Source organism: Nannobrachium achirus (assembly GCF_963921795.1).
Source record: "Nannobrachium achirus genome assembly, chromosome: 24".
In the NCBI taxonomy this organism is placed as follows: Eukaryota; Metazoa; Chordata; class Actinopteri; order Myctophiformes; family Myctophidae; genus Nannobrachium; species Nannobrachium achirus.
In genome coordinates, this window is record NC_137831.1 from 3,620,580 (window position 1) to 3,635,724 (window position 15,145).

General features: G+C 40.4%; 1 protein-coding gene across 1 annotated transcript in view; it reads left to right on the forward strand.

Annotated features, from left to right (window-relative positions):
• Positions 1-2,443: 2,443 nt before the first annotated feature.
• LOC308309379 (protein NLRC3-like) overlaps positions 2,444-15,145 on the forward strand; it is a gene marked incomplete at both ends in the record, with an annotated part of 28,640 nt that continues 15,938 nt past the window's right edge. The window contains 5 exons of the mRNA XM_080754927.1: positions 2,444-2,558; positions 3,971-5,726; positions 8,149-8,322; positions 8,773-8,922; positions 9,042-9,094. Coding sequence (XP_080611053.1) covers positions 2,444-2,558; positions 3,971-5,726; positions 8,149-8,322; positions 8,773-8,922; positions 9,042-9,094 — 2,248 coding nt within the window. The remainder of the gene's footprint in view (positions 2,559-3,970; positions 5,727-8,148; positions 8,323-8,772; positions 8,923-9,041; positions 9,095-15,145) is intronic.

Here is a 15,145-nt window from a genome sequence, read left to right on the forward strand (position 1 = left end):
GAGCATTCTTTACTAAAGTTAACATTTCAAGTGAGACCATATTTTGTTAATGAAGATTCACATCCGCAGCATCCTACAAATGTATTACCAAGACGACCACCTGAGTCGTTTTTGGCTTCTAGTCAATACAACACTATATTGTTGGATCTAACTGAGCAACTTAGTGGTATAATGTTTAGTCAAAATGACTTTGATGCTTGGTATGATAAACTTTGGAGTTGTATTTATACAGCGTTACAAAATTCCAAGCAGAAAGGATCAAAAAAAGAGTTCAGAAAATCTTACAAACCCTATTGGAATCGAGACCTTCAGTCTTTATGGGACAATGTAAGATTAGCAGAGAGAGAATTTCTAAGATGTCAAAATAAAAACCTGAGAGAAGGACTGAAGATAGAATTTAAGAAAAAGCAAACTGAATTTGACAAGAGGATACGTACTGTTAAGCGTGACTTTAATAGAGGTCTTTCTTTGCAAATTGATTATTTACAAACCCATAATCCCCAACAGTTTTGGAGAGAAATAAATAAACTGGGACCAAGAAAATCTAAGCAAATACCCATGGAGGTAAGACTAGAAAATGGGTAGTCTAGCTCAGTGTTAGGGGTTCTTTTGAAAAACATGGGAAGAGGATTTTGCTAATTTGTTTTCTGGTTGCAATAATTCATTTGATGAAACGTTTTTGAAAGAAATAATTTAAAGGAAACTTTTTGGGAGTTCATAAATTAACGCCAGTGTTAGCAATTAACAAGGATATGGGATGGGCACCTCCAAGCATCAGACACAAATGTCAAATGATTCGGCTATGGAATAGATTAGTGAAGATGTCTGACCAGAGACTTACAAAAAAGATTTTTAACTGGGATCTTAGATCTGGTCAATCCTGGACAAAGGAATTAAGATCTTTGTTCTATTCTAACAGGTTGTTTTTTATTTACCAAAACAAGTTACTTTGTGATGTTCATGAGATTAGAAATAACATTTTTTACAGGTATAAAGAAAAGTGGCGTAGTGATATTTGGTCTAAACCCAAGTTGCGAACTTACTGTCTCATAAAGGACATAGTATACTAAACACTGTAGAACCTTATGTGATGTATAATTTAAGTAAAAGACAACGATCTTTGTGTGCACAAATACGGTCTGGAACACTACCATTAGCTCTGGAGACAGGCAGATTCAATGCCACCCCAGAGAGATGTTGTTTGTTTTGCAAACTTGGGGAAATTGAAAATGAGGTTCACCTTTTGTTTTATTGTCCTAAATATGGTGACATAAGAGAGGTATTTGTTAATAAGATGTTCTATCTGTAATGACTTCCTTGACTTAGACGATTATGAAAAACTTGAGATATGTTTTGCCAAAGGAGCATTTATTGTGTCAGATTTTATTTGTCAAGCTTGGGGGAGGAGACAAGATACTCTGTATAACTGAAAATGTATGACAAAAAAATTGATGTATGACTATTGTAAAACGTAAATTTGAAATGGTGTCTTATAAACCCATGAGGGTTGGGCACTCTGTGTGCAGGACACGAAAATAAACGAATCAATCAATCAATCAATCAAATCAATCAAATATACAGACCTCCCGATCAGAGTGATTTCTATGATTTGCTTGCTTAGCGAAGGTGAATCGTGTAGAAAACATCTTATAGAAAGGGTCACTTTTCCCAAAATCTTAACCCCAAAGGCAAATCTTGTTAATTTATGACATACATGTTTTCTAGGGGTATTAAGGGTTGCTGAATCCAAATCTGCTGTATGTCAAGCTAATAAATGGGCGCTAAGCCCTCAAAACGGGCCATTTAAAGAATGCGGCCACAACTATGCTTAAACATAATAAAACACATGTTTTCGGGAAGGGAGAAGAGTCTTGGACGTGTGGAGTGTTGTCCAGGGTGTTTTAGGAAGAAAAATCTAAGACAACAATTAAGAAAAAGGACTCTAAATTGGTCCAATGAGGTCACTTCCATCTTGCAAGTGGCTACGGCAAGCATGTCAAACGTTATGGCAACAAATCAGGCTCAATCACCAATCAGAAAAGGGGACTGAGCCAAGTTAAAGCAATAAAAGAAAAGGACTCTGAAACACCACAATGTTTACTATTTTTCATACATGTCAGCTGTTCCTCATCCAGAGAAGACCATGGCTTCCACTCACATAGATGCTCTACAGGTTGGTTCACTGGCAACTCAAAATAAGGTGTAATTGTTACAATTATTGCATATGGAAACAAAACAATATTCCTGCTACTCATTTCTACAGGGCTCATCTGTGAACATATTGGTCACCAACAAGGTGAAACTTGTCGAGTGGTTCAGCTCAGATCTCCACATTATCCAGCACGCACATTCTGATGGAGTTCTTGATACAAGAGTTTATAGACAACTTACAACTACACCAAAGTTGACTGCAGAAGAGGCCTGTACTCAACTTATTGACACCATGATTGATAAAGGGGAGGCAACTTCTGCTCAGTTCCTTCAACTTCTCAAAAAAACAGAGATCCTCGACACGTATCCACAACTAAAGGAATGGGATGCTTCTAATGTGCTGCAAGGTATGTTGACTGCATAATGAAAGGTTTAGATTGTGTCTCAGTTATGAAAATAGACATCTTATTTGGTCAGCTGTTGCAGCTTGAGCTTGCAACATTACACTAATTACCTTAATAAACCTTAATAAAATGAAAATGAAAAAGAACATGAAAATGAGAACACTGCAATAAAGGCTGTCACTTCTCTCTTCCACATAGACTGTGTGTGTGCGTGCGTGCGTGCGTGCGTGCGTGCGCGCGTGTATACAGTATGTATTATGCATGTAGTTATCCTTTTAGCATTATAGTATAACTGCACCGCTGTATTTTTTGCAAACTGTTTATGAAGTATTCCCTTCCTTATCCTCCTCTATTTATGCAGGACCTGTTCTTTCACCAAAAGAAACAGCTAACAATGGTGAGTTATGAAATTATATTCAGAGTTGTTTTACTAATAATAATAATTCTAATTTAGTTTGGGGTCTTTTGCCCCATGTGCCATTTGTTTCCCATCCTGATTAAAAAAAGAAAAAGAAAACAAGAACTCAAATGTAGTTTATATTCCAGCCTATGTTATTTGAAAACCCTGAATGGGCATTATATGTTTCAGGGATCTCCTACCCTTTATATTAGAGTGACAAAGTCTTGTCTTCTAGCATATAGCTCCTTAACGCCACATAAGGATAGCTAGTTTCTACACCAGGGGTTTTCATTGTGGGTGACGGGGTACCCTGGGGTGCCGTGACGGCAGTCCAGGGGTGCCGCAAGATAATTTGATATTATATATATAGGCCTATTTTGTATAATTTTAAACTTGAAGTATAAAGTTATTTTCAGTTACCAAAATGGCTATTATCTAAACATTTTCCTCGCGACATAATCTCTGGGAGAATTATTGCAAAAAAATGCCCTTATGTTTCCCCTTTTATGGAGGTGAATTAATTTTAATGTACAACGCAAATTCTGATTTACTCAATTAAACACAAATTCATTCAGATGTCTTAAAATTATTAATAACAAGAAATCTAACAATTTGTATTAAAAAAATAGTTAGATCATACTGTTAAGCTAAAGATAATATTAGAATATGGCATAAATATAAGGTGCTAGTAGTGACGATTATGAATATAATGTAGCTGTGCCTCAGAGGAAATTATTATTTATAGGGGTGCCCTGAGCCAAAAAGGTTTGGGACCCTAACCCTGAATGGGCATTATATGTTTCAGGGATCTCCTATCCTTTATATTAGAGTAGCAAAGTCTTGTCTTCTAGCATACAGCTCCTTAACGCCACATAAGGTTACTTAGACACTTAGTTTCTACCCTATGTGCTCCATGGGGCTGAATGGTTCCATGATAATGGCATCTCTAAACATGTTTACACCACATTCACCATGACATGAACTTACTGATGTCCTCTAATCTTTGGTCGTTTAGAAACTCTTGCTCTTCGACTACAACAACAACTCAAGTCCAATCTGACGAAGAAGAGGAAGAAGGAGGAAGGAAATCATATCTTCATAAAGCCAGAGCTCTGCATCACAGAGAGACAGAGTGGAGAGGGCAGTAATCAACATGAGGTCAGACAGATTGAAACAGCATTCAATAAACAAACCGGACAGGAAACACCAATCCAATTTGAAGACATCTTTAAACCTTTATCTGGACAAGACCCAATCAGAACAGTGATGACGAAGGGGGTGGCTGGAATTGGTAAAACAGACCTTACTCAGAAGTACATTCACAACTGGGTGGAAGACAAAGGCAACCAGGATATCAATTTCATCTTCCCATTCACTTTCCGAGATCTGAATTCATTGAAGAAGGACTGCAGCTTTGAGGAACTTGTTAATACCACCTTTGACATTAAGGAAGCAGGAATCTGTAGCATCAAAGAGTCCAACATTGATATCATCTTGGATGGTTTAGATGAGTTTCGGCGATCTCTTGATTTCCAGAACAATGAGGTCTTGACTGATGTGACAAAGCCGGCCTCAGTGGATGCTTTGTTGACAAGTCTCATCAAGAGAACGCTGCTTCCTTCTGCTCGCATCTGGATAACCACACGACCAGCAGCCGCTGATCAGATCCCTATAGATTATGTTGACAGGGTGTCAGAGCTAAAAGGGTTTACTGACCCACAAAAAGATGAATACTTCATGAAGGCATTCAGTGCTGAGAACCAGGCCAGAACGATCACCTCGCACATCCAGACATCACGAAGCCTCCACATCATGTGCTACATCCCTGTTTTCTGTTGGATCACTACTACAGTTCTCTTGGACATGTTGAAAACAGAGGTGATTGGTGCCCTGCCAAAGGCCCTGACTGAGATGTACATCCACTTCATGGTCTTTCAATTCAAACAGAAGAATGTCAAGTATCATGACGGAGCTCAGACAAAGTCTATTTGGAATGCAAAGAATAATAAGATCATCATGTCTCTTGGAAAACTGGCTTTTGAACAGTTAGAGAAAGGCAACCTGAACTTTGATGAATCAGACTTGGAGGAGTGTGGCATCGATATCAAAGATGCATCAGTGTACTCAGGATTGTTCACACAGATCTTTAAAGAGATACGTGGGGTGTACAAGGACGTGGTGTTCTGCTTTGTCCATCTGAGTGTACAAGAATTTATGGCTGCTCTTTATGTCTACCTCTCATTTGTCAATGAAGCCGTCAACTTACTGTCAACTTCCAAGTGGTTCAATCCATTTAGAGACAAGTCTAACATAAATCACCTTTACCAGAGTGCTGTAGACAAGGCCTTAGAGAGTCCAAATGGACACCTTGACTTGTTCCTCCGTTTCCTCCTGGGCCTCTCATCGGAGACCAATCAGACTCTATTACATGGTATGATGAAAAAGACAGGTAAAAAGCCACAAACCAATCAGAAAACAGTGAATTACATCAAGAAGAAGATCAAGGAGAATCCCTCTCCAGAGAAAAGCATCAATCTGTTCCACTGTCTGAACGAGCTGAATGATCATTCTCTAGAGAAAGAGATCCAAGAGAACCTGAGCTCAGGAAGTCTCTCCACAAAAAAACTCTCTCCTGCTCAGTGGTCAGCTCTGGTCTTCATGTTGCTGTCATCAGAAAAGGAGCTGGACGTGTTTGACCTGAAGAAATACTCTGGTTCAGAAGAGGCTCTTCTGAGGCTCCTGCCGGTGGTCAAAGCCTCTAAAAGAGCTCTGTAAGTGTAACCAGATGCATTTATTATTTCATCCATATCTTACATGGAAAACATGTAAGAATTTAAGATTTGTTTTTGTTTCTTTGAATGTTTGTTTGTTTGTTTGTTTTCTTCCCAGGCTGAGTGGTTGTAACCTCTCAGAGAGATGCTGCAAGATGTTATCAACGGTTCTGAGCTCCAGCTCCTCTAGGCTAAAAGAATTGGACTTGAGTAACAATAATTTGCTCGATTCAGGAGTAAAACTAATCGCTGATGGACTGGGAAGTTCACAATGTAGCCTAGAGACTCTCAGGTCAGTATTACTGAACATTTTCAACAGATTCTCCCACATGCACGCAATGTTGAGCAGAGAGTCACAACTCACAAGAACATTCTTCAAAAATGCATTAATCCACGCCTGGGTGGCATAGTGTTAAAGTTCCTGCCCACCACCATGAAAGGTTGTGGTTTCGAATCCCCATGGTGCCACCGGCTATGTCGGGCGTCAGTGCGAACAATTGACCCGTGTTCGGGGGAGGGTAGCCGGACGGTGAGGGTGATACTAGCCTGGCTCCAGCCAATAGACCCGCCCACTCTCTGAGTGGACTGTTTCTCTTGGTCTGGATGTGTCTTATGACACGTCTCTTGATACGGTAGGATGAAGGCTCTACGTCCTCCCGGTGGGGGCTCCTCACTGGCAATGTGAGTCAGTAGGATAGAACAGCAGTGACAACACATACATGTGTGTGGGGAGGAAACCATTGGTACAATGACTAAAATTGGGGCAAAAAAGGGGTGCAAATAATTGTCTAAAAACCTTCTGGGACTCAAATAAAAGAAAGTGTTAATCCCACTGCTGCAATCCTGAAATACCTAGCTATCATTCACCTAAACATTAGAGCTGAAATCAGTGTATAAATAATATACACATACCGGTACGTAGATACAAACTTAAATTCGCCATAGCTGAGTGGCTATAGAGGCTGACTGGTAATCAGAAGGTCCTCGGTTCGCCACACAGTGCATGTCAAAGAGTCCCTGAGCAACCACTTGACCTGGCTGCTGTAATAATAGTGTGTGCGTGCGTGCGTGCGTGCGTGCGTGTGAGAAGAGGTGGTGTTGGTCTGAGTTTGTTCCATCCTCGTCAAAAATGCCATCTCTACCCATGAAACAAACCTTCACATTGCCATGTTATTTGTGTGCCACTGATACTACATAGTATGACTTTAATGCACAGGCTTCAGGGGGCTCTTCTGTGGTGAACCTTAAAGAGAGTTCCGTAGGTGAACTGGATACATTTAACATAATAATCCCCTTATATTTCATGAAAGTAAATGCATTATTATTTTAACTTATGTGTCTTCAGGCTGAGTGGCTGTAACCTATCAGATAGATGCTGTGAGGTGTTATCATCCGTCATCAGTGCCAACCCCTCCAGCCTGAGGGAATTGGACCTCAGTAACAACAATCTACAGGATTTGGGAGTCCAGCAACTCTCTGTTGGACTGGGGAGTCCACACTGTTTACTGGAGATCCTCAGGTCAGTATTCCTGAACCGTTTCAACCAATTTCAATTCTGGTGCATGTGCATATAAGCATGTGTAAAAGTTTTAAAACAAAAAAACGAAGTGATCGAGGATTCCCCCCAGGAATCCGCGATCGCGGAAATTATCAAGGAATTCTCGGCAACCCGCGGAATTCGCGGCCAGTCGCCGATGTTTCTGCCGTCCACGGAATAACAGTCACAAGTGCCGGCAGAGGGGCGGGAGTAGTTATTTTACTACATACGTTCTCATTCCGTCACAATTGTCTAAACACCGTTTAAATCCTGATGAAAGGCCTGCCCCCAAGAAAATCTCCTATCAAAGTATTTCATGAGATCCACAGACACTCTGGAACTGCTGCCAGTCAAGTGACTACTAGCCAATCACAGCGCGTCTTTTCCGTGATTTATCAATTCATCCATTTCCTGATATTGCACGGCTGTGCGGCTCAGCTGTTCTTATAGGCTGCGTGCGTAAAGACCCGCCCCCACCTGCCTCTGATTGGCCTACCAACGTCCCTTTGTGTGACGAACGTGGAAGCAATGCACACGGATTCCCTTGGTCCCCTGATGCATATGCACCAGAGCCGAAGGAGGCATCTACCTTTCTATGTCTATGACTAGCACTAGTAAGCAGGAACATAGATAAACTTGGGTAATGTAGGCACATGTGTTGGCTGCTATGTTTGTGCTTGTGTCCAAAGTGGCCACTGATATCCGAAACTGCATAGTATGACTTTAATGCGCAGGCTGCAGGAGGCTCCGCTGAGGCTGCTGCCAGTGGCCAAAACCTTAAATAGAGCTCTGTAGGTGAACTGATACCTGGATACTTTTAACATAATAATGAGCTTATATTTCAAGAAAGTAAATGCATTCATTTTTTAACTTGTGTGTCTTCAGGCTGAGTGGCTGTAACCTATCAGAGAGATGCTGTGAGGTGTTATCATCCGTCATCAGTGCCAACTCCTCCAGCTTGAGGGAATTGGACCTCAGTAACAACAATCTACAGGATTTGGGAGTCCAGCAACTCTCTGTTGGACTGGGGAGTCCACACTGTTTACTGGAGATCCTCAGGTCAGTATTCCTGAACCGTTTAGAGCAGGGTGGGCAGCATTTATTTCCAGACGGGAGGGGGGGGGGGGGGGACGGACAAAAAAGGGGTACAAATAATTGGCAAAAAACCCTCTGGGACTCAAATAAAAGAAAGTGTTAATCCCACTGCTGCAATCCTGAAATACCTAGCTATCATTCACCTAAACATAAGAGCTGAAATCAGTGTATAAACAATATACACATACGTAGATACAAACTTAAATTCACCATAGCTGAGTGGCTATAGAGGCTGTCTGGTCATCAGAAGGTCCTCGGTTCTTCACAGTGCATGTCAATGAGTCCCTGAGCAACCACTTGACCTGGCTGCTGTAATAAGTGTGTGTGTGTGTGTGTGTGTGTGTGTGTGTGTGTGTGTGTGTGTGTGTGTGTGTGTGTGTGTGTGCGCGCGCGTGCGTGCGTGTGTTTGTGTAGGTTGTCAGGCTGCATGGTCTCAGAAGTAGGCTGTTCTTATCTGGTCTCAGCTCTGAGATTAAACTCCCATCTCAAAGTACTGGATTTGAGCTTCAACCATCCAGGAGACGGAGTGGAGCTCCTCTCTGCTCTACCACTGGAGAGACTGAGGTATGGACAGAACTGTAATTGTGTTCTTCATGGTTTAGAGTAAGGAGATCATATGTTAATGCTGTTTCTATTATTGAATGGAATAAGTAGACCTTGCTCTGTGTCTCCTCCACCCACAGTGTCGACCATGGTGGTGATTGCCTGCTGCAACCTGCAGGTCCGAGGAAGTTGTGTAAGTGTGAATTCTGTTTCATTCATTAAATCAAAGTATCACGCATCCAGCTATGTGGATGAACAGTTAGTATACATAGCAGCATGTGACATTCACTCATTCACATCCTTCTGTGAATGAACAGGATAATCACTCTAAGTTGAGGTGTTTTCAATCCCAAAGAAACAGATAAGGTTGTAACAGATCAAACATCCATTCTGGAGTTGTGATTCGGCCTTCCGTGGTCCATGTTGTACTTTTTACTCCACTACAATTATTTAACAGCTTGCTGATTTGTGTGTGCATCTGCTTGTGTAAAATGAGTCTCTAAGTAAGTTAAGTAAAAGTATCAGTACCACACAAGCCCTGCATTCAACATTTTATTGAGTAAAAAGTACAGCATCAAAATATACCTTTAAAAGTCTAAGTGACAAAAGTAAGGCACAAAAGTCAGTTTAACTCCCCCCCAAATTTTCAAAAATAGCAGATCTACAATCTTACAACGCAATGTGATGCAATGTGAGCTTGTATACTGTATCACCTATTTTACAATAATATGTATATAAAATAGGACTTAAGTGGTTAAAGTGTGTTATTTGTAGTGGTGTAAAAAGTATAATATTTGCCTCTGATTTGTCAAATGTAAAAAAAAAAATGCAGATCTACAAGCTCACAACTTGTCGCAATGCAACATGTTGTGAGCTTGTAGATCTGTTATTTTTTTCAATAACAGTAACAGTATAAAATAGGGCTTAAGGCTCATTCCCACTGGACGCGATGAAGATAACAATAACGATATGTCTGCGTTCACATCAATTATGATGCTTTATCGTTGTGGTGTGGACGCTGCCATCCACTTCAATTGAAAACCATATTTTTTTATGACGCTCAGTGGGAAAGGGCCTTTAATCTTAGATATTAATGGTAATCCAAAGCTGTATACTGTAATTAGTAAGTAAAGTTTTCAAATAATTGTAGTGGAGTAAAACATGCAATATTTGCTTCTGAGATGTAGTGGAGTAGAAGTACAACTGGAAACATTTAAAGTATAAGTAACAACTTAAGTACAGTACTTGTGTAGATGTACTTTGTTACTTAGCACAACTGACAACTTCAGCCCTATATGCTCATACTGTAAAACAATAGTGAAAATAGCAGATATACAAGCTTACAGCACATTGCGATGCAAACAGGGGCATAGTTCTGCCGATTTAAAATGACTCCAATACGGAAGTAAAACTTCCTATGATTGGCCACTAGCTGCGCTGTTTTCCCCCCCGGCCGATCGCAAAAAGCATTTCCCACCATTGGATCCCATTCATTTTCCCCTTTCGTTTTCTAACCTTAATTAACATTTTCATGAATACTGTATGGTTCCTATCGCTAGTTAAAAAATGCCTTTCAATCACCATCATATGCGTTTTGTCGAAATTTGGTCCATTTATTTTAAAATAGATGATAAAGTTGCAGGGGCACGGCTGATCCCAGATCAGCCTTTGCCCACATCAGCTCATCAGCGGGTCGTAATGCGACGCACTGTTAGCTTGTAGGTCGGTTTTCTTTGTACAACGGAGTATAAACATTGTTACAATATAAAACTATTATACAAACCCAGGTTACACTGTACAATATAGGCAGACGCTCTTAATCCAGAGCTATTAAAATGAGCGAGGACATAAATAAACACACATATAGGCTATTCTGTATAATTATAGGCTATAAATGTTAAAACATCGTTTTTGTTAATACGCCTATAATTTATTTACTCTTATAGGCATATCAGCCACACGACTTGGTATTTATTTATTATGAAGGCTATAATACCTGCTCGATTGTGTAACAACTTAACAATGCGTCTTTATTTTATTTTTTTCTCGTCATGATTTGTGCAAGTGCCACATCAATCCGTGATCGACATGAGCCTACAGATTATCAGTGGCCACTGCCCGCCACTCACAGCCAAAATAGCCTTTGTTTTAAGCCAATGGAAGCCTATATTATTTTATGAACTCGTCTTTAACATTGGCATATGGCATTCTTGATAATTTGTCATGTATGCCTACCACAGACTTACTTTACATTAGGCCTACTTCAGACCATTTATCAAATATTTCATGTAACATTTTGGAAACTGAAAACAGCACTTTTTACATAATTGCATGTCCTGCTATCCTGTATCCCTTGGCATACCTCATACCTGTTGTTGAAGCCAGCTGAGTATGGGAGATCTTGGTCGGGAGCTTTTTTTGAAAAGTTGGTCATAGCAGGCTTCGGCGACGTGATGTTATGGCAATTATCTGGCTTTTTGTAGGTTTAGAACGGCTAGTATAATAATGTATTTCCCCCAAGTAACCACTCGTATATATAGAGTGGTATAGCATATAATAGAATATATAACTATTACAAAAGAAACACTCAACATTTAGCGCCTCGCCAAATGGTATTAATTAAAACATTTGAACACTGAGGCTACAGACAGTATAATTGTCAATAGAACAGTTTGCACGTCAAAGTTAGCACTTACATTCACACATACAAATTTCACACAAATTTATAGCATAGGAACGCACACAAACAGGCATTGGTTGATCTCACATTTTATTTCCAAAATATAAATCAGAATGAAATTGACTGAATCAAAGAGGAGGAATAGGCTGAATTATGGCTGAAATAGGCTGTAAATACCTCAATCAAACAAAAATGACATGAAATAACCTCTTTAATATGTAGGAATAATTAACCCACGATACTGCATCATGTCAGCTCAATAATTAGTTCACGAATCAATTCATTAATCCAGCTTCTCGCTACTGTAGCCTACTTAGCATGTCACAATCATAGACTGTAGTCACAATGAACAATTCATATGCATATTGCATCCATTCCTACATTAATCGCATTGTTAACATAGGTGTCACATTGACTATTGTTGACAGCTTTTGTTAGAGAGGTGCTTTTGTTGAAGAGGTGTGAATGAAAACTATTAGTGCAACTTCAATCAGTCCTATAAACATCACAAATCCCTGTTAATAAATATGAATAAACCCATGCACATTTCTCTGGACGAATGCCTCTTTGCTTTGTGAAAACTAAGTCTAGTGAACAACTGGATTATTATAAGACCCTGCGGAACTGCACGGCCCGGGCACTTTCAAAAGTAGAGTCCTCAACAAGGCTTCCAATGCGGGGTACAGAGTCCTAGACGGCCCGGTCAGGTTAGCGGCGGCTGCAGTCCAAACGTTCGGTGCACAAATCTCCGTGGTAAAATCAAAAAGTTTTTCGGACATTTACTGTCACTGCGGTCCGTCTGTGTCAGCGATAGTGGATTTGTTTTTCGCTGGCTGCCAGTGGCTGGCTTGTGGGCGGTCCACGTTTTCTTCTTCGTCTGCTATATTTTCGGCAGAGCTCAACACATTTTCCCGAGTATCCTTGCGTTGCACGTGACCGTTGGCAGCCAATAGCATCTCTGGTGCTTTTACAATTCTATTTATTTCTATGATGGCGACACCCATTTCAAGGGGTGGAAAAGGGCCATTGGCGCTGCATAGAAACCAATGGCTTCAGTTCGTCCATATTTTTCTACAGTCTATGGATGCAAAGCATTGTGAGCTTGTAGATCTGCTACTTTCATTAATTATTTAAGCTTGTAGATATGCTACTTCCACTAATTATTTAAACATTTTTGTGAAAACACAATAAAATCCTCAGTGTTAATTTATACACTTGTAAATCTGAGAATGTATTAGTGTAACCAAAATGACCAGTAATTTGTACACAAATAAACAGAAAAGGCATTTATTCAACATTATACTTGAGTTAAAGTACACGTGTATTGCATCAAAATATACTTACGGTCCAAAAGTAAAAGTACTCATTAGGAATGGCCTGGATTTAACTTTATTTTTTTAATCTGTCAGATGTTTTCAAAAATATCAGATCTACAAGTTCACAACGTGTCACGATGCGACGCATTGTGAGTGTAACCCTCTCTTTTGGGTCTGCTGATCTGAAGGAAGACACCAGTGTTGTCTCTGTTCACCCATTTATTGGAAGTAACTGGTGGGGACAGACAACATGTGTATGTCAAATCTCTGCATACAACTCTCTAGTACAATACTCCAGGTCCATTGCTCAGTGAGGAACCAGGAAGCCAATTATTTAAACACAAATAGTCTAATTACAATCTATATTATAATTTTGCGAATGTCTGTCTGTCTGTCTGTCTGTCTGTCTGTCTGTCTGTCTGTCTGTCTGTCTGTCTGTCTGTCACAGCGTTTCTCCTCAGTGGCTGGAGCAATTGATCTGAAATCGCATCACAATTAGCATATGAACACACCTAACATAACTGCGAAGCCCGTTTGTCACTTTCACAAATTGTATGCTGTATATTAGCATTTTTATGGTGTATCTACTATCTATTCTGCATCTAGCTTGAGGCTCATCTATTCTGCATCTAGCATGAGGCAACATGTTTAACCAGCTCTCTGTGTGTGTGTGTGTGTGTGTGTGTGTGTGTGTGTGTGTGTGTGTGTGTGTGTGTGTGTGTGTGTGTGTGTGTGTGTGTGTGTGTGCAGGCAGGCAGGCGGGTGTGTGCGTGGGCGGGTGGGCGGGGGGGGGGGGGGGTAGCCATTAAACGAAACGGGTATTTCTTACATTGATGCTCCTACATATTATCATGCAAGCACCAGTTACAGTTACTTTCCATCCCTCATATACTGTATGCACAGTGCACATCCCATAACCCACACACTGCACATCATTTTGGAGCTCATATATTTGAACGGGTAAGGGCTAGTTACAAATAATTTAAAAGAACAGGCACACTGTAAACAACAAACAGTAGCATTTAAATTAACATTGAAAACGTTTTTCATACATTAGAGTACAAAAACCCTCCCAACACACACCTGGTGGGGACAGACAACATGTGCATGTCAAATCTCTGCATACAACTCTCTAGTACAATACTCCAGGTCCTGTACACAAACACAAATAACATTCATTGATTACAGGCTAAATGCAGTGTGTCCAATGCTACAAGTCCACTTAATCAACTCCTACACATTCATGTGTTAAACAGTGTGTACATAGTACAGTTAATACCAAGAATAAGATACTTTATATTGTACAAATGGAGGAGAGTTGTAAATAGCAGCCTACCATTGCTCAGTGAGGAACCAGGAAGACAGAGCAAGGTCACGTGACCAGATTTGACCACTGTGAAACCTCCACCAGACTGACCAGAGAGGGTGCTGTTGTTCAATGAATTAGAGAAAATAGCAAGGGGTAGAATATCTAAACAGTACATTGTGTCTAGACAGTGTCAATTGGCTTTATTTTGTCGAACTTCATTCAAACATAAATACATGCTAAATGACTCCTGTTACATGAGCTTGTAGATCAATGTGTCGCATTGCAACATATTATGAGATCATCGATCTGCTTTGTTCACTATTTTTGATTAAAAAAATATACATATTTTTTTTACAAATGTTGATAATTTGCCCAAAATAGGGATGTCAGGTTCAACCCATTAAAACCTGGAAAGCATCTGTTTTCATTTTAGATTTAGTCTTGGCTACCCTGCTAGAAAAACCAGCACAAGACCAGCAGTAAGACCAGCACCAGCACATGTTGTGTTTTACTGCTGGTCTGTGCTGGTCCCACCATCTAAACCAGCATGAACCAGCGCATGTTGTGTTTTACTGCTGGTCTGTGCTGGTCTGTGCTGGTGTGGTCAGGGACCTCCCTGAGAAGTGGGCCAGGTCTTTGCTGGTGTAATTTGCTCTTTGCTCTGGTGCTTGAATCCTGTTCTGATGCTCTGCTCCATGGGTATTTGACCATATTAGATTGTGACATTATTTTTGACATTGTGAGTGGGATTTGAACTTACTACCTCTGGCACTTCAGTCCTGCACTTATCCTCGGCACCACTGGAACCTGTTAGTTAAAATGGGTGTTTGTCCCTATTTGTATATGACCAGCTTAGACCAGCACAGACCAGCACCAGCACAGACCAGCAGTAAAACACAACATGTGCTGGTTTGTGCTGGTGCTGGTCTATGCTGGTTT